This window comes from Acipenser ruthenus, chromosome 9 (assembly GCF_902713425.1).
Source record: "Acipenser ruthenus chromosome 9, fAciRut3.2 maternal haplotype, whole genome shotgun sequence".
Taxonomy (NCBI): Eukaryota; Metazoa; Chordata; class Actinopteri; order Acipenseriformes; family Acipenseridae; genus Acipenser; species Acipenser ruthenus.
In genome coordinates, this window is record NC_081197.1 from 10,318,342 (window position 1) to 10,342,357 (window position 24,016).

Genomic DNA, 24,016 nt, shown 5'->3' on the forward strand with positions numbered 1-24,016 from the left:
GGAACATTACAGGAATGCATGGAAAAATTGTGGCTGACAGATTTCAGCGCACCAACAGTACTGCATAGCTCATAGTTTTGCAGATGTGTTAGAAGAAGGTGCCAGGCTGGTGAATGTTTGTGAAATGAATAAAGCCTGTGTTTCCTGTTTGAATTTTTTCATTTTTATTTAGTGTGCCCAATTATTTAGCCGCCCCCCCCCCTAATTTTTACCTAATTTTGAACATCACCGCAGCAATTCCCCCACACAGCTCAGGAGAACTAAATGTTCAGCGGGCGTCCTCTGATCCCACAACCAAGCCAGCTTTCTCTGCTACACTCGAGAGCAACAAAGCCCAGCCCAGCAGGGATCCGTTCTCAGCTCACAGGGTGCCTGGCCATCAGGGTTCACTGTAGTGCGATGAGGAGAAACAGCCCCTGCCGGTTTTGCCTCCCTAACTCACGGGAGCGCCAGGTCAATGCTATGAAATCCCCAGCAAAGACCCACGACTTCGTACGTCAAGGACGTGAAGCATGGTATGACTCACCCTGCACACCACATGGCTGTATGTCAACCAGATGAGCCACTCGGGGCCCCCTGTATTTTTGAGTTTTATGTAAAGTAAATGCCTTGAAGGTGGGTTCATACCCTGAGTTAAGCCAAACCAAAAATCACTCAAAGTAAACAGATTACAAAGAAATGGCGGCAGTTCCAAATATGATCACAATTTAAATTGTTAAAATAGGGAATAAATAAGACTCTTTGTTTCCCAACCCTAGTCGAAACAGCATTTTTACAGTGATAGAATGCCTGGTATCTCTTGCTAATTATGATTTTGTATCAGATAATGTCTTTTTTTTTGTTTTAATTCACTTAGTTTCAGTCAGGAAAATTCATGTGATAGAGAACAACGTTTATTAAAGCTTAGACAACAAATACTACATTATACATATTTTCATTACATCTTTGGTCTTTGGCCTTGCCCTTCGAGGTACCCCTGCCCATAATTTAGTTTGCTGATAGTGGAGGCTGACTGTAGGGAAGTCATGGGCAGGGGGGCAGAATAGCTGCCCTCCCCTTTAGACGAAGCCAAAAAACAGGTGGAAGCTGGAGAGGAGGAGGCAAACTCTGGTGTACAGCAGGGATAAATGGATTGAGGTAATATATAAAGGCCTTTTTAGCTGATCATTGGACATGTTTATCGAATGACGAATGAGATACTAGCCATTTAATGGACAACGTTCTCATAATGAGGGTGTCTAATATGCTTGATGTTTATGATTTGAATCTAGTTTAAAAATGTGTTCCCTGCCTGAACCACCGCTTTGCTAAACATATCATTTCCTATTTCAGTCATCACAAAATTTTAACTTTAAAAAAGGAAAAGTTTACAGCAAATGCCTCATGTTCAGCTGGTACACCAGAGTGTAACCATTAACATGTCCCCCTGCAACACTCACCCAGTGGATGCAAAACAGATTTCATACCTGTACCAAGTTGCTCTTTAACATTGTGGTGAGTACAGGAGAACCTCAGAGCTATGAACACCTCGGGAATGGAGGTTGTTTGTAAGACTGAAATGATTTTACAATGGTTTTATTAAATGTGTACACAGTACCTGCTATATACAGCCTTTAATCTGACGAATAATACAAGGATACAGCACAGTAATGCAATACTCATATTTTTGTGGTTTGAAAAGCTTTAAAATTGTACTGTATATGGGAAAATGCTAGCTTTAGCTTACTATTCAAATTGTAACTGTAGCAAAAACACAGATTTAAACATCCAGGAAAAGCTGGGTTAACGTAGTGCTTGTTTTTATTTAATTTTAAACAAAATGCATTCATTCACTTTGTTCAGTCACTCAGAGTCCTTTGGCTTGAAAAAATAACTTTGCTTGGTTTAAAACTAAAATGTTCCCGGTAAAATGGCCCGTACTTGCTTTGAAACCTGCCTCACACCTGTCTGGATTTGTTTGTTGGTACAGTAATTGTGCCTTCACCATGACCAGCACGCCACTTACGGAGTGCTTTATCGAAAATCTCATCATCAGCTTTGCGAAGGATACATCTGCTTTTACTGCTCTGCTGTCTTTCACCTTTGCAAATTGTAGGCGTTTTTTTCTTGATTTCTTTTACATATAGCTGACAATTTCCTGATACCATATTCCCATTGCTGAGTATGTTTAAAAAAATATTTGTAATGTTTTCTTTCAATTAAAAGTCTAACACGTTTGCATTCCCCAGTTCTTCCCAGCTCAGTAGGTTAAGGTTGCACTTTTTTAAACTGGATTCTGGTTGGGTTATCATGGTTGATACTTCCAGCTAAAAGTGTGTTGCTCGGTTGAACTGTCAGTTCGTAAGGCTGGTGTTCATAACTGAGATTCTGCTGTACTGGAAACTATAAAATAGATAAGGTAGTTTGTCTTCTGCATGGCTAGCTTCTGTCTAGTTGTCAGATAAACAGGACTATGTACAGTACTTCTTGCTATGACAGAAGGCTATAGGGAATGGTCTATATCAAGGTTCAGAAGAGAAACTGACAACGACTAGTTGCGTCACTTGATCTGCCCTTTGCTTTGCCTGCAACCTTCTCCAACATGTGACTGAGTAAAGTGGCCTGTTCTACTGTACACAGATTCCATATCAAATTCAATAAGCAGAAGACACTTCTCTTTTGAGATGCCACTCTAGTTTCTGAAGCAAGGCATTGTTCTTGTGTTCACCAAACTTTGTTGTGGACTTCCTGTCCTGCATCATTGTGTTGTGAAGTAGAAACTACCCTATGCTGTGGTAGAGTGTTCTGTACTCTGCCTTTGACAACAATATCCAAGAGTCTTGCAAGAACCCCCCATCCCCTACCCCATACCCCACCCATACCACATACCCTATACCCAATACTCCCACCCCCTACCCCTACCCAATACCCCCACCCCCTACCCTATACCCCATACCCCATACCCCACCCCTACCCCATACCCTATACCCAATACCCCCACCCCTACCCTATACTCCATACCCCCCACCCCTACCCCCTGCCCCATACCCCACCCCTACCCCATACCCTATATCCCAGTAAATCATACAGAAGCATGCTATAAAAAGCTAGTTGAAGCTAGTTGTAGTTTGGATTCAATAGACCTTATATTCCAGTCATTACTTAGTCATGTTACATATTTTCTTAGAGGCTAGACATCCGAGAGCTTTAAACTCTTTACAGGTCATCCGTTGTTATTATACCTCTGGGAGTTAATGATCCTTGTTACTCAATTAGTCAGCACCACTAAAAGTCTTTAAGAATAGATCCATTACAGATCAACCAATGCCTCTGTATAGTTCTGTATTATTAAGTCGTTGTGAATAATGTTGAATAATGTTTGTTTTTCAATAAAGTTAAGTTTCAATAAATTAAGTCATTTAGTACTGTACAGAACTAAGTACAGAACTATTTAGTACTGTAACAGAAAATGTACTGTTTAATGGAAATCTGCTCTTGTTGTATCAATAAGCAAAAAAATCCATACATATTACATTTCTTCTTTGTATTGAACCTGTCTATTCAATGAATTGATTTCATGTGAAATACTTTTACCAAACATTTAGGACTCTCTTGAAAATAAGATGTATCACAAGCGGGCAGTCCTACAAGCAAACTTTCAAATATATAAAAAATATAAATACATTAATAAATTATATATATATATATATATATATATATATATATATATATATATATATATATATATATAAATTGGAAACATGACAGTTCAACTGGAAAACACGTTAAAACTGTGGACAAGCAAGAATGGTAAACAGGTATAAAGCACCCTGAACTGACACTGTACCTAAGCACTTTAAGATCCCACTTGCCTCGACTTACTAAAAACTAAAAAAAGTTTTATCTATTTCTGGAACATCTGATGTAATAGTGAGCATCACTTCCGGGAGCATTACTGTTGCCACTAAGATGTCTGTCAAAAATCAGAAACTGAATATGAGTAGTTATAATAACAGACAGAAGTAATTTAAATATGACTTAATTCTAATATCTGATGCATGTCATTTTTGTGACAGCATCAATATAGCATCTCTGTTATACTGTTTTGTACTGCTCAATACTATATTAAAAGTTGAAGAAAGTTCTCACTTCCATGCAAAAGCAGACTGAACTGATAAGAAACAGACATTTTAAAGTGTCTTACCATCTTGTCCAGAGCTCTGTAAGTATTCGGTCAGGTCGCATCCAAAAGCACTCACAATCCCTTTCCTTTTAGATTTCTGCTTTGCTGCCTTGTTCTTCATGAGGGATCCCTGTAAACTCCAGACAAACTTCTGTTCAAAAAATCTGTAACATCAAAAACTTGACCATTGGTCTTCAGAAAGATGAAAACAATATCAGCAATTCCACATCAGCTGCAGAGATAAATTTGGCTTTACATCCTGACAGGTATAGCACACAGCCATCAAGTTGTCACAAGCCTGCATGAAATATCCCAGCATTGCCGCTGTGTCCCACAAAAAAAAAATCCTCTCCCCCTTTAGCTGCTCTTTGCTGGTAAGCTCACAGACTTTGGCAGTCCATTCTGAAATAAAAGGAACATTCCAGAATGAGTTGTGTCTGTTCGTCAAGCTTCTGAGCAGCAGAAAGTGGTAGCAGCAGTAGAATGATTTAAGTTTTCCTTTTTTCACTCACTTCTCTTTGGTTTTCTCTTACTCTCCTCCTCCCTGCACCAGCTCACTGGTCTACGGGCTTGCGCCTCAGGAAATGCAGTAACCGAGGAAGTGAGCCAAAGGGATGGTATTTAATTTTTTGCTGTTTGCTGTAGCCAGAGTCTTGTTTGAAGGTTGTTTGTGGTGGTAGTGGTACTTGCCGGTTGACCAACTAGTGGTGGAGTCTGGTGTGTCAGGATTCAGGAGGGAGGCATAAGGGGGTGCTGGGGTCAGTAGTTGCTCTCCTATTCTAGAGATAACGGTTCCTGCTCTTTCTTAGCAATGGCCCTGACAGGAAATCTGCTCTCAGCCTGCCCCGCTGCTCCCGACCTACACCATTTCCTGTGGCACAAAGAGCCTTGTTTAAAAAAAACAGTCAGGGCCGACTGGAGAAAGGCAGGGAGGAGGGAGGGGGGAGGTTGGAAGAAAAACGTATGGTTCTTGTTAACTGCTTTCTTGCTGACTCTTTTTTTTTTCTCTTCTCAAGAAAGTCATGCTGACCGAAGCCTCAGTGTTTACACTCCCCTAAAGGTCTGAGGCTTTTCCTGCCAATTCTAATACTAAGGGATTTAGCCAGCTAAAAACCCTGTGTTGCTGTGTTTTCTGTTCTTGAATCATTCAGAGAAACAAATAGGCTCAAACAATAAGGCTTTGTTTAGGGTGAAGTAAAACACACACACACACACACTCATATAATAGTTACTTTAAAACACAATGTTTCACATAGCCATTGAAACTGCATACCAGTATGTTTTATGTTACATCTTGTATTACATGTATCTCCTGCAGTCACCTACAGTATTATTAGTCAGAAAATAGTTGTATAAACATGCACAAGTGTATATCATCGATTGTTATCTATAGATTTGACAAATCACTTACTCTACTTAAGAGGTCAGGGGTTACTTGAGTCTTAATGTAGTCTGTCCTCAAAGTCCCTTATCAGCATTCTGTCAAATGCCAGGCTAATTTACACACCTCTATGGTTCTACAAACATTTCAAGTGCTAATAAGATTGCTCATCCTTTCATCATCATCATATTTAATACACACAGGTGCTGCAGGTCCAGCAATGGTAGCCCTAGTGTCAGATTTAATAAAGACAAAACGAAACAAAACAAAGCTAAGAAATAAAAGTTTACCACACAAGGCAAGCACTTGCCTCACTAAAAGAGACGCCCTGCTCCTGGAACCTACTTGATAAAACCCTCACTATACTGGTTTGGGATCAAATCCCCTAAACTGACCTACTTAATTCCCAGCATCCTGCCAGCGACTCTGGCTTCTTCCGACTGCCCTGGCTGGGCAACGCCTTTACAAGCACCATCTTGGAGTGGAAATGATTCGTGGAGTAGTAATTTTCTTCAGGAGCGGAAGCTCTCCTCCTCAATGTAAACCAACCAAGCACCTGGCTGTGTGGCCATGGCAGTGCAGTTGTCTAAAGCTGTGGCACAGATGCTTTTTGAGTTGCGCGTAGGCTCCCTGGGCACGCCCCCTGACCAATTAGGACCTCCCGATCAGGTCAGTGCCGGGCGAACCTTCCTGCTCAAATGGTTGCCTAGCAACATGTCTCCTGTTATGCATCCCACCTACTTTCACAAAAGCACACATCCGCGCAAAAACCAGCAACAGGGTCCTCCCTGTCACACTGTCTTTTATGCACTTCAATCTGTTTAGATTTCAGACTGCCCATGTTGCCCATTTCAATTGATTAAATCAAGTCTGCAGTTCCTGAAACCTTTATCAACTGTTTTAAAGAGGGGTTCTGAATGTATTCTAATTTTTTTCAAAGGACTGTTTACCCAAGGGAAATGTGTATAAACAATCATCCAAAACAGTATTTAAAAAAAAAAAAAACTGCCCTTTTAAAAACTTTAAAGTTTTGTGACATTATCAGTGGTTTTGTAACTTCAAAAGTCACACAGAAAAAAATAAACAGTGTTGAAATGGTTAATGTGAAGGTCTGTGGGAGGAGTGTTCGTGTGAGCCATATGTTTTCCTATACTGTCTTCCTGTTTACTGGCCTTGCTGGCAGAACATTCTATAAATGGCCTTTCTCTGATAAGTGGACTTAGTAAAAACAACAGTGGAAGGGAAGATTGACAAAACCTGTGACGATAATAAAAAAAATAGTATCTCCTATGGTTCTTAGTGTCATAGTGCCCTGCCTCTATCCAATCCATCTTCTTAAATATCTTTGGTCATTTATTTATTTATTTATTTAGGCAAAATCCCACTGTTACTTCCAATCCATCTTCTTAAATATCTTTGGTCATTTATTTATTTATTTATTTAGGCAAAATCCCACTGTTACTTCCAATCCATCTTCTTAAATGTGTATTGCTAACTGTTAGTTACATTTAGGCTTCTCTGCTGGACAAGTCCCACAGGTTTAGTAGTAATGTAGCTGAACCAAGCCTGCTGCTGACTGAATAAATCACCTGATGACTCAAGTGCCAAAAAGCATCTAATAGGGTTGTGCTACACACCTTGGCAAAATAATGTTAGCAAAGCAAACATTCCACTTGACAAAAGAAAGACCACTCAACATTGTAACAGGGCAGTTACAAGTTTCTTATGGAAGATGACAATGGGATGAAAGAATGGGAGTGATGTTTGTTAAAACACCTTCATACTGGATGACACAATATATAGGTGTATAAAGAACAAGAATTGTATGACACTCAAGCTGTAGGAATATCAGGTGGAGCCAATTGGAATTGGGTTTTGTTTGTATGTTAACTTAGATAAACTTTCATAAAAACACTTTCTTCCTCCTTTATTTTTTTATTTCTTCATAGTGTTAACAGGGCTGGTAAATAATGGGTTTGGGAGATGGCCAATGCGTCTCAGCTTTATTACTGTGGTTTACTGGGTTCCAGGCAGAAAAAGCTAGTCACTCTTTCTAATGCTCATCCACCCACCCAAACCCAAGGAATCAGACTACATTCTTTAAGCTCAGACAGAACCCATATACACTAAAATTCGGCATGATTTGCCTTTTAGATTCAGGTTTGTGCACGTGCCTTGGCCATTCTTTATAATGTGTGACTCTTATTGTAAATAAAGAAAAGCATATTTTATAATTTCAGTAGAATTTAACAATATAAACTAACAAGTCTTAGTCTACAGCTATGACCAAACATTTAGCATCACCTAGAATTTTAGGATTGAGACATAATTAAAAACTAACATAATTTAGAACTTGTATTTAACATCATCTAATCAAAGAAACTACAAAATGATACACAAAAGTCTACTGCAAGCCATAATAGTAGTACAGTATTTCATGTCAATGTGGGGACGTATAACACTAGTTTTCGGAACCCCTCTACTTACTCTTTAACTGTGGTCCTCATTTTGTCCTAATGAACACATTAAACTAGGCCTCTAAGGTGTTCCTTTGTGTAGTGCCAAGTTTCCTAACTGCCTCCTCTAAGCCTCCTGATAGAAAAACACAGCTGATTTGAAAGTCTCTACTCTAGACAAAGAGCTCTAAACAGCCCAGACCTCTGATCCTCTGAACACGCAGATGAAATCTAGGACAGCCAATACTTACGAGATCTTTGCAGTTTACTTTCCTAAAAAGTTGTCAGGATGTTAACAATGACAGAAAAATTACAGGTACGTTATTTAAACAGTTGTAGACACACGTGGGGACGTGTAACGCGATATTTTTCTGCTTTTTTAAAAAATCGGGTAGAATTATTTAATGAAAAAATCGGGTGAAATCGAGTGGATTTTTTTATATGTAATCAAGAAAGAATAAATACTCGGGTAGGAAATGGGTTTTATTTAGAAAGAAATAAACAAATGCTTAAGCACAAGTTTAAATCCCCAACATATGTATATTTCCACACATTGGGGTATGCAAACTTTTGACGACATCTATCTCTCTCCGCTGTCTCTCTCTCTTTCTCTCACTCTCACACACACATACTGTATATAAGGCATTTCTCCGTTCCAATCAAGTTTTATTTTGTAGTGGAGTTGCAAGTATAATTGCACACAGAACATACAGGAAAACTAAACAACTTTACTCCATGCTGTTTTACAAAGAGAAACGATCAACTGTTACATCTAAATGCTCTTGGCTTAAACACACAATCATAAAACAAATAACTGGGAAGAAAAGTGTGCAAAAAAAGCAAAAATCTGTATTGCTGTAATTTTGAATATATATATATATATATATACATTTTTCTAATAGGTAAATCAGCTTACCGTCATCGGCGCCAGTTCTGCTCTGTTGCGTTTGAATCACAGACAACTGCGCAGGCGTTTATTCATATACAGTATGTGCCTATTCGGGGAGTTTTCGGGTTTAACCGAATGCAGAAAAAAGCATTCGGGGGAAATCGGGTTAAATCGGGTAAAACCCACATGTAAAAAGATTTAATTATCTTGAATCTTCTGGTGGCTTCTGTCAAAATTATGGTAGCTTATAAACGCAACAGAAGAAGCCAAAAGGCAAATCGTAGATATTTTTCGAAATACGTTTCTATTTTGGGTAGTCTTCATTTTAAAGTACCTGACTCTGTAATATCGGACATGTAATAGCTTAGCACTTTTATAGTTTAGAATGTGATTATTTACAACAATGCACAATGTTGTGATGTTGTAATGTTGTATACTAAATGTGCTTTTATTTTGCACATGTTACAGATAGACACTTCCATTAACATACTTACATAGATACAGCTACAGTAATTAAGGGATGCTTGAAATCCAGTTTAAAGGTATCCCTCATGGATGCCAGAGTTTATTACAGTGCAAACACTGTTATAATCTGCCTAGTATAATGGATGGCTATTACTGTCTACCCCAACTTTGTGTGCTTTTAATTAAAAAAAATAAAACAATTGCCAACAGAAATGGAGAAATTGCCAAATCACAATAATGTTCCTCCTGAGATATATTCTATTTCCTTCATCTTGTAGGTTTTGCCAAGTTTTTCAATACTAAAATGTCACAACTGCATATCATGGTTCAACAGAGAGGCTGTTTTCCAAATAAAATCATGTTTTAGTCCCCATGTTTTTTTCTTTTTTTTTTCTAAGGCCCTCTTTGCGTCAAATGTGATTGATGGTACATGGTGCTGGACGAGGGTTGCCACCAGTCCTGGTTTTCCCTGGTCATCCTAGTTTTGATGTGGGTGTCCTGGCAGTATTGTGTGCAACTCTGTGGCACAGCACAAGGGCCTCCCACGAACGGTAGCTGCTGTAATCCCATCCATGTAGCAACAACACAGTACCAGTAAGCAGAGCACGTTTTGCTCTCTGACTGTAAATGAAGATGTGGCTTAGTCACATCATTTTACCTGAGAGTTATATAAATAATGTTTTTTTTCAAAGTCTGTTTTTATGATTAAAAAACATTTGATACTGAAAAAACACTGTTGTTGTCTTCTTTAGCAGCAGTAGTAGAAAGTTGTATTTATATAGTAATGCTAAGTAAAAATTGAGAAAAACCCTTTGACAAAAAGTCTTTACAATGCCTTTATGTAAATAGGGCCTAATACTTCTGCAATAGAAACACAGTCTCAATTGTTTATCAAAATATTCCATACTGTATGTATAATATTATTGTGTTTTTTTTTTGTTTTGTTTTTTTTTAATTAATTGTACAGTAAATTGCTAGTGTGCTCTTTTTTAAGCCCTCATATAATACTGTACAGATGCCCTGTGTGCTGTCCTGTTTATGTCCATGAGTTTTTGTGTAGACCTTTTGTTTAGACCTTTTCATTTTTGTTTAGTGTCCTGTCTTTGTTAATTAAACGTGTGTGATAGCGCTTCACTGCAGCTTCTGTCTCTGAGTCTCTCTCCCTGCCGGTACCATCTTACTTCAGCGTTGCTCTGAGTCTAATTCTCTTCACAGAATAGCTGTTGCCTAAAGGTAATGAACACATGCAGAAAGCCTCCTATGGATCATCTGAACATTTACTGGTGAACACATTTGTTTTAGTTTTCTTTCTAACTCACACTGTGGAAGGTAGGGGTGTGCAGAGAATCCATTACTCATACCCGTACTCATACTCTGAAACTAATACCCGTACTCATATTTACTCAGGTGACATCACAGGGAATAGCCGTGGCGAAACCAAAAGTGAAAAAACTCAGAAAGTGACCATACTGTGTTTTAATGTTTATTTAGCAATGCTTTTTTATCATTTGGAAGTCCGAATGTGTTATTTTAATTATCGTTGTATAATAATTTACAAACTAAATTTAACCCTTTGCGGTCCATTGTCGGACTGGGTCCGACATTGCAATTATTCCTCACAGGTCCTTTGTCGGACTGGGTCCGACATCATTATAGCAACGCAATAAACGTGTGTTTAGTCGTTTTTTCTCCGGAAAAAGCAGAGAAAACCATTCAATTGCCGAGTGGGAGCGACAGGAGCCGAGACAAGTCGGAAAAAAAAAAAAAAAAAAAAAAAAAAAGGCGTATCTCATGAATAGTCATACATGGTATCAGGTATCAGATAACGGGGCGTTCATAGTAAACAAGCTGGCTGAGTGCGTCAGCGCACAGAGACTATCATGGACATTGTAATGGAAGTTTTCAATTCCTCCTTGAACCTAAGTTTGGTAAGGAGTCACCCTTCCTGGTTCTCTATCCCAGCCCGCGTGTTGACTCAATGAGGAGACGTTGTAGTTCAATCAATAGTTTTAATAAGTTTGCAAACTGGTGTGCTCAACAAAGTAACGTGGACTCTGTTAGCAATCAGCAAAGACACACACCGAGCTAATTTTAAATGCAGCTTATATAGTTTTCTGGTACATCATACAAGAAGGAAATTAAACAGTGTAACCATATAAGGATTTGTTATAAGACTTAAAAGGAAGTGGACATCATATATCATACAAACAGTCATAAGACAAGTGCACGCTAGACATGACAGCTAAAATTAGTTTACTGGTTGCTCCTTGTTACCCACAAGGGTTGTTTACTTTAGATTCTCATTGGTTCGTCTGAATAGAGAGGGTAATAATAAGTCTCTGATTGGTTGTTGCTACTCCTGCCGGTGGGGGCAGTTCAGGCAGACTTTCTAGAAGCTTCTCAACAGTTACATGTGGCGCTGTGCCAAAAGGAAACTTATGTCTGTCATACCTCTAAAAGTATATAAAATATAAAAGAGAAATAAACATACACAAACTACCCTTTCTATCTTATTTCAGTTCCCAGTATCCTAGAGATACCAGGTAGGGCTAGTTCTCACCCTCATTGTTCCATCTATAAGCTCTTTGTACTGTTAATGCTGTGTCTAGCCTTATTGAGTTATTTAATGCCATTTAGGCAATACCTTATAAGAAAATAATCCACTACAACATTTGCAGAGCTTTTTTCAGATGTTATAGTAATAAAATAATGACTTGGATCGCATTATTGAGGAGTTTGGTGATAAAACGAGTGATCCGGAGATGATCGATCGGTATGTACGACTATTATTATTATTATTATTATTTATTTCTTACATAGGTGAACGCTATAGCAAACAAAAGGGTGGGGCGGGGCTGGAGATGCCTAGTGAGTGCTTTGTTGATATGCAGGGCCATTTAAACCCGTTTAACTATGAAAAAAAATACTTTTAAACAGCGCGTATAAAATTAACTGCGCGTGTGAAAATTAATTAGACCTGGCGTGCCTGACGCGCAGTTAATAAATGGACTGCAAAGGGTTAAAGACAAACAAAGACATACAAAATTGCTTTTCTCACGAAACAGAAGATCCCAAAAAAACACAAAACGTCTGAAAACCAGCACAAAAAAACCTTAAATAAATTATACACGAGTCAGTTTTTTTTTTTTCTTTGAAAAAATGAAAATACAATTATTTGATCTGGATGGGCTCTATCTTTAGACTTAAGATTGACAGTCATCACTTCCCTTTTGGAACCAGGAGCTGATTCAATTATTATTTTTTTTCTTTACATGTTATTTGTGCCTTACTCATAGGCTGAAAAAAGTGTTCATTACGAACACTCGTTTGTGCTCTGACTCGGGCACACCCCTGGTGGAAGGGATATATTGTATTCTCTTATAAACACTATCTGGCTACATGAAATATTAACAAGCTTAATATTTGTACTAAGCTTGTTAAATGAGTTTGACAAAAGCTAAGCAGTATTAAACATTGTATCAAACTTAAAGTGCAGTAAGTGCAGTTCCTCAACTGTAACAAATTCACCAGTGTAAAACCATTGGTTACATTTGCATTATAACATGTTTACAAGTTTACATAAAAAGTATCCAGTCTCCCCGTTCATGCTTATAGACTTGTCTGCTCACCATCCTTTCAGCTTTCTTAGAATTGTATTTTACTGCCAGAGCCTCTGAAACATCTGGAAGGACAAGAAATAAAGCTTGCTACTGGTGTCATATTTCCAAGCAATGGCCCTTTTTGTACATGCTGTCAGTAGCTACAATGTGAAAAACAGAACCACTTGCCTTCATTGGTTAGGGCTACATATTTGACAAGATCACAAAATACTAATTATATATACCATGAGTGTTGGTTCTTAGGCAGACCCCAAATGACTGACATTCTTTGCTGGCTGAGACATGCTCTGATCCAGAGGTCACGGTTTGTTACATTTATTTTATCCATTTACAAACACTAATTGGCTACTCAGGATCAAACTACGAACAGAATCACTTGCCTTCAAGTGAAGTGAAACAGTGAGAGCCTACCTGTAAGTAAGTCATGCAAATGGAGAGTTTTCTTTAACCTAGTATGGTACCAGATATTTTCTTTTTTTCAAAGCTGCACTTATGGGCTCTACAGAGCAGATGTGCTCAGAAGGAACGATTTTATTAGCGCTATCACCTTTAACCAACCAGCTGCCTTTCCTTATGGCTGGCATGCTTTACTTTGACCCTGAAGATATTGCTGAGGTGAAATTAACAAGGAAGTGCAAGAAACGTCCTGAAAGTATGCATTGCAAACCAAGAAGTTTGTCTACTTTTATTTGGTACTTACTTACAGTAAGTATTGAAGAATCATTGCTCTGTGTGTGTGTTCTTAAATGAACTAGAGGATTAAGATATTTTTCTTGCACATCCCACCTATCATGTAAGCGTTAAACCAGGGTACTGATAAGTAAGATTTACGGTCCAGGATTGTAACTGGTCTAATCTCCAAGCCTATTTCAAGAAGCAGCTTGAGGCTGCTACAGCAGCGTCCCAGAGAAGTTATTTTTAGGAAGGGTCCCTCCCTTGCCTGGTGCTCCTCATTGTTTTTATGGTTTCCTCCCTGACATTGTATTCATAATTAGCTTTCTGGAAACAACTAGCACTGCCAGGCGCCTCTCGCAATACACAAAGGGTATGTTCAATAATATTGTGTCACTAAAAATAGAAATATGGCAAGTTGTGGCCCCTTGACAAATAGAACGCCTGTCAAAGAGACTCTCCTTTGTTATCAACTCCAAGAAAGTGGATGCGCCACCCACAACCCTGTAAAGCTCTCAACTTGATTTCACACAAACTATATTTAGTTCTAATTGGTTTCAATTAATTTGTTGAATGGAGAAGATCATTATTGTTATATTTTCGTACATAATTTATAGCCTATTAGACTCCCATTTGGCAGCTTGTAGTCCAACCCTGAAATCACAGAGGCTACGTTACATCTCAATAGTCCCTGGTGTGTCTTTTTGTTTTCTACAATAGGCTTTTAACGTGATGGCTTCTTTAAATCAATATTGGCCACAGACTAATGATAATAACATACACATACACTCATACACACAACTCAATATCAAATAATCATAAAAAGCAAAGTGAAACTCTTTTTTAGGTCACATGTGACCCACATTTTCTTAATAGTTGCGTGCCACCCCCCTAAGAGTATTATCAAGTCCGGAAGTAGCTGGGGCTAGTGAGGCAGAAATGCCAGCTGGGGTCATGTGTGGGTGCCCCAGCAGCAGGGTTGGTTTTAATGGGCATGCTGCAGGAGGCTGATTTATCCCGTGAGGTGTTTCAGGGGTGGGGCAAGTTAGTTTAGGTTGATTTAGGGTGGGTTAATGTGTTTTGTAATTAGGAGAAATGAAACTACAGCAAGAGATTATTCTTACCTACTGCACCAATATTTTGTCCCAGCCATCTTGGGAAAGCTCAGGGTTCACTTCAACATTATACAAATGATTAGATACAGCATACTGTGGCCAGCATGGAAGGAAAAGAAATAAAGGACCTAATAAAACCTAATACCAGCAAATACGAAAAAGAGGAACCAGAACTGTGAAATGATCATTAAAAAATAAACAAAATGTATCTACATGATGACATAACAATAGCTGACTTTTGTTGGCTTGTTAAAGTACCTTTATTACCACCCTTTTCTCAGCACCATAAATCCTATAGATGTAGGGATCAATAAACATCATGCTAATGGTTTACAATTCTGTGGTATTTACAATAATGAGCCTTCTGCAGGTTATGAGGCTGGTAAACTACATGAACACTGTTTTTTATTAACAGGTCAGTAAATTTACTGGCATATTAATGGCGTGTAACACTATTAAAAAGGTGCATCTCCTTTTATGAATCTGACTCACTGTGTTTGTTTGTTTTTATATTGTTTGCTGCTGTTATGCAACAATACCTAGCAGAGTCAACTATGTTAATGACTGGAGTTAATAGGTTATTATCTTTATAAATCAACATACAGTATTAGGGTGCGGTTCAAAATCTCACGTGAAAACCCAGAACCAGAAGAAGAATTTGAACGGGATAAGTTTGACTATCATGCAAAACAACAACAAAAAAAGGCCAGATGAACCAAGCTTTTTCACTATTGCAGATTATGCTTCTCTTTTTCTTTTAAGTAAAATGAAGAACTGGTCATTTTTCAGAATTAGAAACAAAAACACAGTAGCATTTTTTTAAAAAATTTTTTTATTAAAACAAAAGTGTGAGTGTCTTGGAGCTTTAAATTGATAATTGATAAGGATATGTTTATGTGATACAAATGCAAATACCTCATTGAGGAGAAGTGAGCCAGGAACCAGGGAGATTTTTATGGTATAACACGTCATGCCTGTGACATATAGCCAATACAGACCACCTAAATAATGAGAAATCAGCATGCGATGAAACCACCTGCTTGCCATTCACTTCATTCCCAATCACATTTTCAAAGCACAATGTTTTCCATTTTGTAGATGGTGTGAATGGGGTATTGTTAATATCAGCCATATACAGTATGCAATAAAGACCTTTATCTGTGTGTTTAAATATATAACACATGAAATGCTTAAATATCCCTAATTATTGAATAGAGCAGTCCAGAACCTTGTGATGAACTAGCTCTTTAATTGTTTAATTGAACCGCTATGTTTAATTAAGTAGTTAAGGACCTGATTGGAATGGACTGCAAGAGTCACAAGTGACTATCACTGCTCTGAACTGTAATTGTATCTGCTTATCGCAAGCCAGTAATACACATTCAATGTAATAGCTTGTTCTTGATGTCTGCAACAACTGTATATTTCATTGAAATTGTATTAAGGCACACAAAATAATTGAGTTCATAATTGAATTCAAAGTATCCCATTTTCAGGCATTCAGCATAACTGTGTCGTTTGAAAACATGTTCTGCTCTTCAGTGTTCCAGGAGAACAATATAGCATTTGTTTGAGCTAAAAGGTCTTGTGACTATTAATAGCTGGAAGGCACAAAATGCTATTGCTTTATTTCACTGACCTACGTCATTAAACTAATTGCCAGTGTATCACTAAAACGTCATACAGACTGGAAAAAATGTGAGGGGTGGGGGTCGAAAACACTTTACTTTTCCCTATTAAAAAGCCATACGCACTCAATAATATTAAATTGTACCATACACCTAAAACGAGCGATACCAAGAGACATTGATTTTGATAGTTAGTTTAGATGGCAAACAGATTTAGGGTGGTCTAATGTTTTTGTAATTAGGAGAAATTAAACTACAGCAAGAGATTATTGTTACATACAGTACAAATGTTTTGTCCCAGCCATCTTTGGAAAACTCAGGGTTCACTTCAACATTATACAAATGATTAGATACAGCATACTGTAGCCAGCATGGAATGAAAAGGAATGAAGGGGGAGTAACCCTAATGGAAATGGGTTCATGATACGTTACCACACTTCCCAGCTCTTACATGTAATTATTTACTGTATTCTCTGTTTTTTGCTTTAATTTGAATTTGATCTTTTGCTACTGATTTTATTGTACTTTAAAACTGCTCTTATCTGTAATGTGATATTTTGTAACAATGGATAAGGGTGTCTGCTAAGAAATAAATGAGTAATAATAATAATAATAATAATAATAATAATAATAATAATAATAATAATAATAATAATAATAATAATAATGTAATATCGGCTTATTGTAGTGTTGTGAATGTAATGTTCATGATTGATGAGGGACAATAGTCAGGTATGGTTGAGCCAAGCTGCTCCTTACAGCTCTGCCAGTGTACCTCAATCCTGGCCTGAACCCCCTCCTGCTACTCAGTCCTGGTCCAGACAATTGAGTAGAAGTGTATGCTGATTTTGTGATGTATGTCTACTGGAGGTTAGGTTTGAGACCACCAAAGTCATTTTACTTGTGACATGAGCAACATTCGAACCAATGCTCCCATAGTTTTAAAAGCTTGTGAATTACTCTTCTGCACCACATAGCCCTCTGGCTTGTCTAGATTTCTAAAAATAAGACAATGGTCGCATTCAAACTCTCTCTGAATGGTCTTGAGCTAATTTAAATGTCCTGGGGGCACCATCTATAACTTCGAAAATGCAGTCATACTGTACATTCTAAGATAGAACGATAAAGAAATTAAATTTAGTGGACACATGTTTCTGTGAATGCCTTCTTTGGTGTTATGATGCTGGCAATGATGGCTCTCTACTCTTTAATGATTTACTTCACTTGATGTGTCTCTTAGCCAGGAGAATACTCCTCTAAAACAGAAAGGAAGATTCTTTTGAGGCAGTTTATTTCTGAGAATGGTGCCACCTAGAGGCTAACTGGAGACGCACTGCCCTGCAGGCTGTTCTTTCAGAAAGCAGAGGCTCTTCTTCTGCTAACTGTAATAGAAGAAAACATGGTAACATTTTAACAGACCCCCGCCCCCCCTGTACATTTTTACATGATAACCATAACATTTCTAATGTTAATTATTAAATTGAACCAATTCAACCTGTGACCAGGTCCAATCAGTTCTGTTGTGACCAATGTTAACTATTCAACGTAAAAGGCTGTCCTACTGTATAGGTTTTAAAGTAAGGTACAGGCATAAGTTGTCATTTTATAGTGCACAAACAATCACAAATGGTGAATAATATAGCATATCATTGGTTAAAAAATGCCCCATGCATATGTACTGTGTAACCAACTGTAAAGCTGTCCATTGTTATTAAGATCAGTGGTTTAGGCGTTGTTTATTTACAATAATTTAAACAAAGAAATCAAAAGTAAGAAAATAAAAATAAGAATATTTAATGCAAATTCAGAAATTGAATTTGGGGCACAAACCTCTAACAGCATTTTATTTTTTATTTGTATTTTAACTAAAAGGTTATTTGCCTTCAGATATCATGCTGGTTTGCTGTTAACTCCCAAGAGCAAAGACCACTGGGGAAAAAACGGACCCCAAATATGCAGCTGAAGCGCAGACCCCATAAATAAATGAATTTAGTGAAATTGCTCATTTTAAGATCATTAAAAGAAACAAGGCACCAGCGCTTTTCAACTTGGGAGACAGTTAATTAAAGAAAAAGCCATGTAGTCCTGAAAAAATGACTCAAGCATGCCCTCTTTTAATTAGATAACAGCCAAAGGGCTCCAGTATCTCTTTGATCTATTTTTATTTCAGTAAACTAATGTGATGAGAAAAGGCTCTTACATGAATGACACATTGGTATATCACTTGTCACTGCTTCTTTTTGTGGAAATTAAAGGGTACATAAGGACCTTTTTATTTTATTGTGTTACATGTTCCCATGTGTTGCTACAATTGTTTACGTAAGGTGTGTGTATTGTTTTAATTTTCTTTTTTTTTTTTTTTTTACATTTTGACCACTTTTTTAAACTTTTAAATTGCATTCCCTGCCTCAAGATGGCTTCACATGTACCTCTCAGAACTACATTTCCCATCATCCTCCTGCTCGCATATGTAACTGAGATGGATTTACCAGTGAGCAGGAGGATGATAGGAAATGTAGTTCGGAGAGGTCCATGCAGGTACATGTGAAGCCATCTTGAGGCAGGGAATACAATTTAAAAATTTAAAAAAGTGGTCAAAATGTAAAAAAAAAAATAATGAAAACAAATCACAAACCTTACTTAAACAGTTGTAGCAACACATGGGGACATATGGGGACATATAACATATATAATAAAAAAGGTCCTTATATACCCTTTAAGCATAACTGCAACATGGTTAAGGAAGACTAGAGTCTAAATCATCCATCTCCCAGTTTGTCAGTCATAACAATGGTAGTCGAGTTACTTCAGCATTTATGAGTAATACATACTGTATATGTCATTGACAGGTCAATTTTGGGTGCATAATGCAATGTATTATTATTGTATTAAGTAATGTATTATGTATGATGTTTAGAATCACTTTGTATACCCTTTTTTGTTTCAGTCATCACATCCCTGTGACTCAGAAGTCTAAAGCCCCCCTATGGCTTCTCAGTCAGAAAAAAGACATAGAACAAATGTGGTAAGTCTTACCTCCAGTGGGGACAGAGTGTTGTTAATTATGTGAAAGCAATTTTTAAAACCACAGGGGGCAGTATTTTTTTAAATTTTAAATTAAATAAAAAATACCCCAGTTAATCAATATGTGTCTTATTCCTTGCATTGCAAAATAAAACAGCAATAAAACGTTATAGATTCAAAATTTCATAAATCAAAGGAAAGATAATTAACCAAAAGAGACATTTTCTGCATCTGCTTAAGCACATTGCTAACTGCACCTTTTCCTAGCTAATTATGGTTTTCATTTTTACAACTGTGTTTACAACTGTGTTTAAAATGGACAGTGCAATCACATTTTAGCATTAACCCCTTTTATCAACAAACCCATATCACTTCATCCGAGCCTGATTTCAAACCCAAGCCTCTTTAAGCCAGTTAACTCCTGCCATTTACATTTTCTACAAAGAACCCAGGCACTTTTTTTTGAAGTCTTAAGAAGAGCAGAAAAGGTATATATTTTGTTAACAGCTGTAGACTTTATTAGAGTTTTTTTTCCCCATGCTCAGAAAACTTAAATGGCAAAACAACTAAAATGTCTGTCTGTTTGAGAGGAAATTAACTGAGTGATTTATAATACATTTATACAGTATGATATCTACTCTTAGTGCAAACAAAGAACCTTCTAAATCCTCCCTTGGTATTCAGAATAGTCAGATTAAATGGATTCAAGAAAACAATACAGGTGAATAATAGCATCCAATACAGCTATCAATCATTTACCAACCTTTACTGGTGAAGGGTGGAAAAAGGTGAGTGGAAAATATTATGACACTGTACTTGTTTAATCGGGTCGCCTGGGACCCTTTTCTATTTTAATTAGTGTTTGTTCAGCCTAATAAGAAATGGATTGGCCTTTTTTGTCACATTATTATCCACAGAGCTTCATTAAAGCTCAATAAAATGAGTCCCAATGGGCCCCATTCAAAGATAATTCTGCCATGTATAAAGCTAATCCATGTTACGCCAGTGTGCAAAGTGCTGTTATCAGCAGTATGGAAAAACAGCTCTGGCATGTATTACCCATCTTCTGTAAACATTCTGCTGGAACAGAGAAGAATTCTGGGTAATTGCAAAACGTTTTGGTTAATGTTTTATCCAGCTCAAAAAGAACAAAATGTGAAAAGAAGCACTTTAGTTGTGATGCCAGCGAATTAGTATCTTGTCAGGGCAATGGTGACTTGTTTGTAATTACAGGGCATAGCATTGGCTAAGAAGGTTGAAAGAGGGTTGCAATCGTACAGGAAGTGTCAGATTTGGGATCCCTCTCTTTATAAACCAGACGAGGTGAGAGGGGGGAAGAGGTTGGTTTGAGATGCTTGGTTATGCTTTGATGTTCCTTTCCTTCAGTAATCTGCTCAAACTACATTGGAAGAGTACCAAAACACTACTGCCATTTTACTGTTTCACTGTTGCTGATTTCTAGTCATTTTCATTTAAAAAAATAAAACAAAACAACCATAAGAAACTAATGTGCCTGATTTATGTTTCACACACTCCAAACTAACAATTGCATGGCCGCACTGGCAACCACCACGGCACCATTAGAGGGAAAGATTCAGTGTTTGAGGCAACATGTATCACCGCTAAAGCAGGAAATAATTCAAACTTGACGATATTCATTTTCATCAAGGCATAAAAAAATGATTCAATAAATAGAAAAATAAAATCTTTGAATGGCTAATATGAATAACTAACATTCACTAGGGAAAAGAATAACTAAAATGTTATAATATTAACTTAATTGATTTCCCTAGGTGCTAGATCGCTGTGATATTACTATCACATAGCGATGATGAAGGCATGAGAAAATGCACAGTACAAAAATACTCCCCAGAATTTCAAATGCAGTCTATGATTCGTATTAATTGTGAACAAAACAGCAGCCAGAGTTACACTGCCTGGCGAAATCCACCAGAGAGAGCCATGGTGCTTGTTGCTGCCATCTACCGAGAGCCAAGGAAAGCACATTAGTTCACCTTTAGAGAGATGAATAGCAATGTAAAAGTATAGTGTTGTGGACAACAGACATTACTTGGTTATTAATGAGCACAGAATAAAGTTCTTCCACGTCACACTGTAGAAACGTGTCCAGTTCTTTTTTCACAGAAGGATACAACATTATGTTATGACTGTGCATAAAATAACAGCGGTAAAAAAAAAAAGGAAATGTAATATATATTCTATATTTTTCTCATCAAAGGATGAACTGGCACAGTGATTGATGTAAAGGACTGTAGCTGACTGTGAGGCTAGTTAGATCTCCAGAGTTACTGGCATCCAAACCCAGAAACTCATTCCAAGAGTTAAACAGAAGGAACAGTGTTGACATGATTTTGGGTAGAGTTCAGTAAAAGATATTTAAGAAGCAGGGCAGGAAGCGTAAATCCTTCATTTATATTTATAGATTACATAGAAGGTTGTGTTTGCTCAACCTATTACCGTTCAAACCGATTGGCATAATCTCAGCATACTCACCCCTGCCTCAGCAAAAATGTGAAAACCTTGTGTTTACATTCAGCTGCAATTAAATTCTTTGATTTAATAAATCCCATTTTCTAGCAAAGGCTGTTTAATTTGCTTTCATCGTGTAAAACACCTGATCTTGCTAGGATCAGATTTAATATATACCATTTTGAACTCTAATAAAATATTACACATTGATAGCGCTGTACCATAATGTTTTACTATTGAATCCCAGAGAAGCATTCTGCAGTGTTTATGCTTAATTCTAAATTTAAGCAAAGACAGCTGTAACACCAATGTATTTGAGTAGTCACTTACTTTAACATGCAAACTAAACATTTTTACATAACATTTCATAGAAGATTTCCTTTCAGCACCCTGAAGAAGTGCCAGTCCTTAAATAAAGCACCCAAAAGTCACTCAGTTGTGTACCCTTCATGCCTAATAGTGACAGAACAGCTCATGATGAATCTGTTCATCAGCACTTCATTCAAAGAGTATCCGGCTGATTAGCTGAAATAAACAGAAGTGGATCCAGTTCCCTTTCCACCACAGCTGGCTGGTATTGTCTCATCCAGAGCACAAAGCAAATTAGTAATGTTATGTGCACCACAGTCAAGATTAGTTTTTCACTAGATTATAATTCTTTGGTGTCTGTTTACTATTCTGTTTGTTACTACAAGTCCCCTTCTTGCTACAGCTTGAGAAGAAATCATTGACATATTTGGGAAGTCAAACAGAGATTCAAAATACTGTAACTATATATGTAACATGAGTTTTTTTTTTTTTTTAAAAACATCTTAATTGTAAATCTAAATGTGTGGTTCGACACGTAAGAGCCAGGCTCCTCCCTAGTTCATCCAGCCACTTCCAAGACGCAGCGACAACTCTGCAACGGTCTCCCTCTGGGGGCAAGTGAAGCTTACTTCCCAGCCTTAGGCCCAGCCGCGCTGGCCTCGTCCTCAGCCAGGAAGGTTCTCCGAGATCCAGAGGGTACCGCCGGCCAAATCTATCTTAACAATCTCTCTTACTCTAGGTTCACCTTGGGAGAAGCATCAATGCTCCCAGCTCTCCAGCTCCCAGCTGATCGTTTCGGTCTCACCTTTGAGAATCTGGCTCTTTCTGAGCCAAGGGGAAACCCTGTATTCTTTACTAACAACTTGCTTTCGTCTGTGCCAGAGTCCCTCTCTGGCTCCGTCTTTGCATGTTAATTTCCTTCTAGTCTTCCCTGATGTATCCGCTATCTTTCTCTTCATTTTCCCCTTGGAGGAAGTAACGCTTCCACAAGCCAAGGAGAAAGCATGTCATCTTCCTAAAGTCACAAGCACATAATTCCCATCTCAAGTCCCAGGGCTTTGCTCTTTGCAGCCCTTGCTCCTGTCCCGTGAAATGTACATTAGAAAACACTACGGGGCACTACATATTGAAAGTCAATTGTCTTAACAGTGATAGTCAAATACAAATTACTTTATATTATATTCAAATATAGTTAAACACAAAATACAACACGATTGGGATTTATTTTGTAATTATTTATTTTTTTAGACACTTTAGTGCATATGTCATTAATGTACATGGCCCCAAAACCTTTCTAAATATTGTAAGATTTAAAAAGCTCATACAACAAATGTGTGGTTTCTTCAAGATATTGTTATGGTGCAAAAACTGATTCTCACAACTTTTGTAAGGTCAACTAAACAGGACGTTTACTGTGTAGTTTTTCACTGTTCAAGGAACATGGCGTCTCACTGATGTAACATACAACTCCCACTGCCTTACGGCATCGTAGCTTAGCAACATGAGCACTACACACACTCATAACTCAAACACAAACAGGGTGCTGCTGAGCGCTTAACAACCAAACATAACAATTATGAGCTTCGGTTTAGGGTTGTTTTGCTTACAGAAGTGGAAATAAACCTAGATTCTTGTGGACATTTAGATCCATCAAAAACTATATTATATACATCTGAAAGCACTACTATGCTCATTTATATTTTCACTGCAGTTAAAACATTCCTTATAGAAGGGGGCAGTGTCTGCAGTGAGCTGGCTGGTGTGGTATCATACAGTTGGCTTCACATTGTGGATGTCTGTGGTTT

At 37.6% G+C, this 24,016-nt stretch overlaps 1 protein-coding gene across 3 annotated transcripts in view; it reads right to left on the reverse strand.

Annotated features, from left to right (window-relative positions):
• Positions 1-5,054, reverse strand: part of LOC117973028 (rho GTPase-activating protein 31-like) — a 50,839-nt gene extending 45,785 nt beyond the window's left edge. For 2 of the 3 annotated variants that reach the window (XM_034923926.2, XM_034923924.2), the window contains exon 1: positions 4,184-5,054. In XM_034923926.2, coding sequence (XP_034779817.2) covers positions 4,184-4,283 — 100 coding nt within the window. In that variant the 5' untranslated portion in view covers positions 4,284-5,054. The remainder of the gene's footprint in view (positions 1-4,183) is intronic. The other variant, XM_034923925.2, reaches the window with a different exon arrangement.
• Between the last annotated feature and the right edge of the window lie 18,962 nt (positions 5,055-24,016).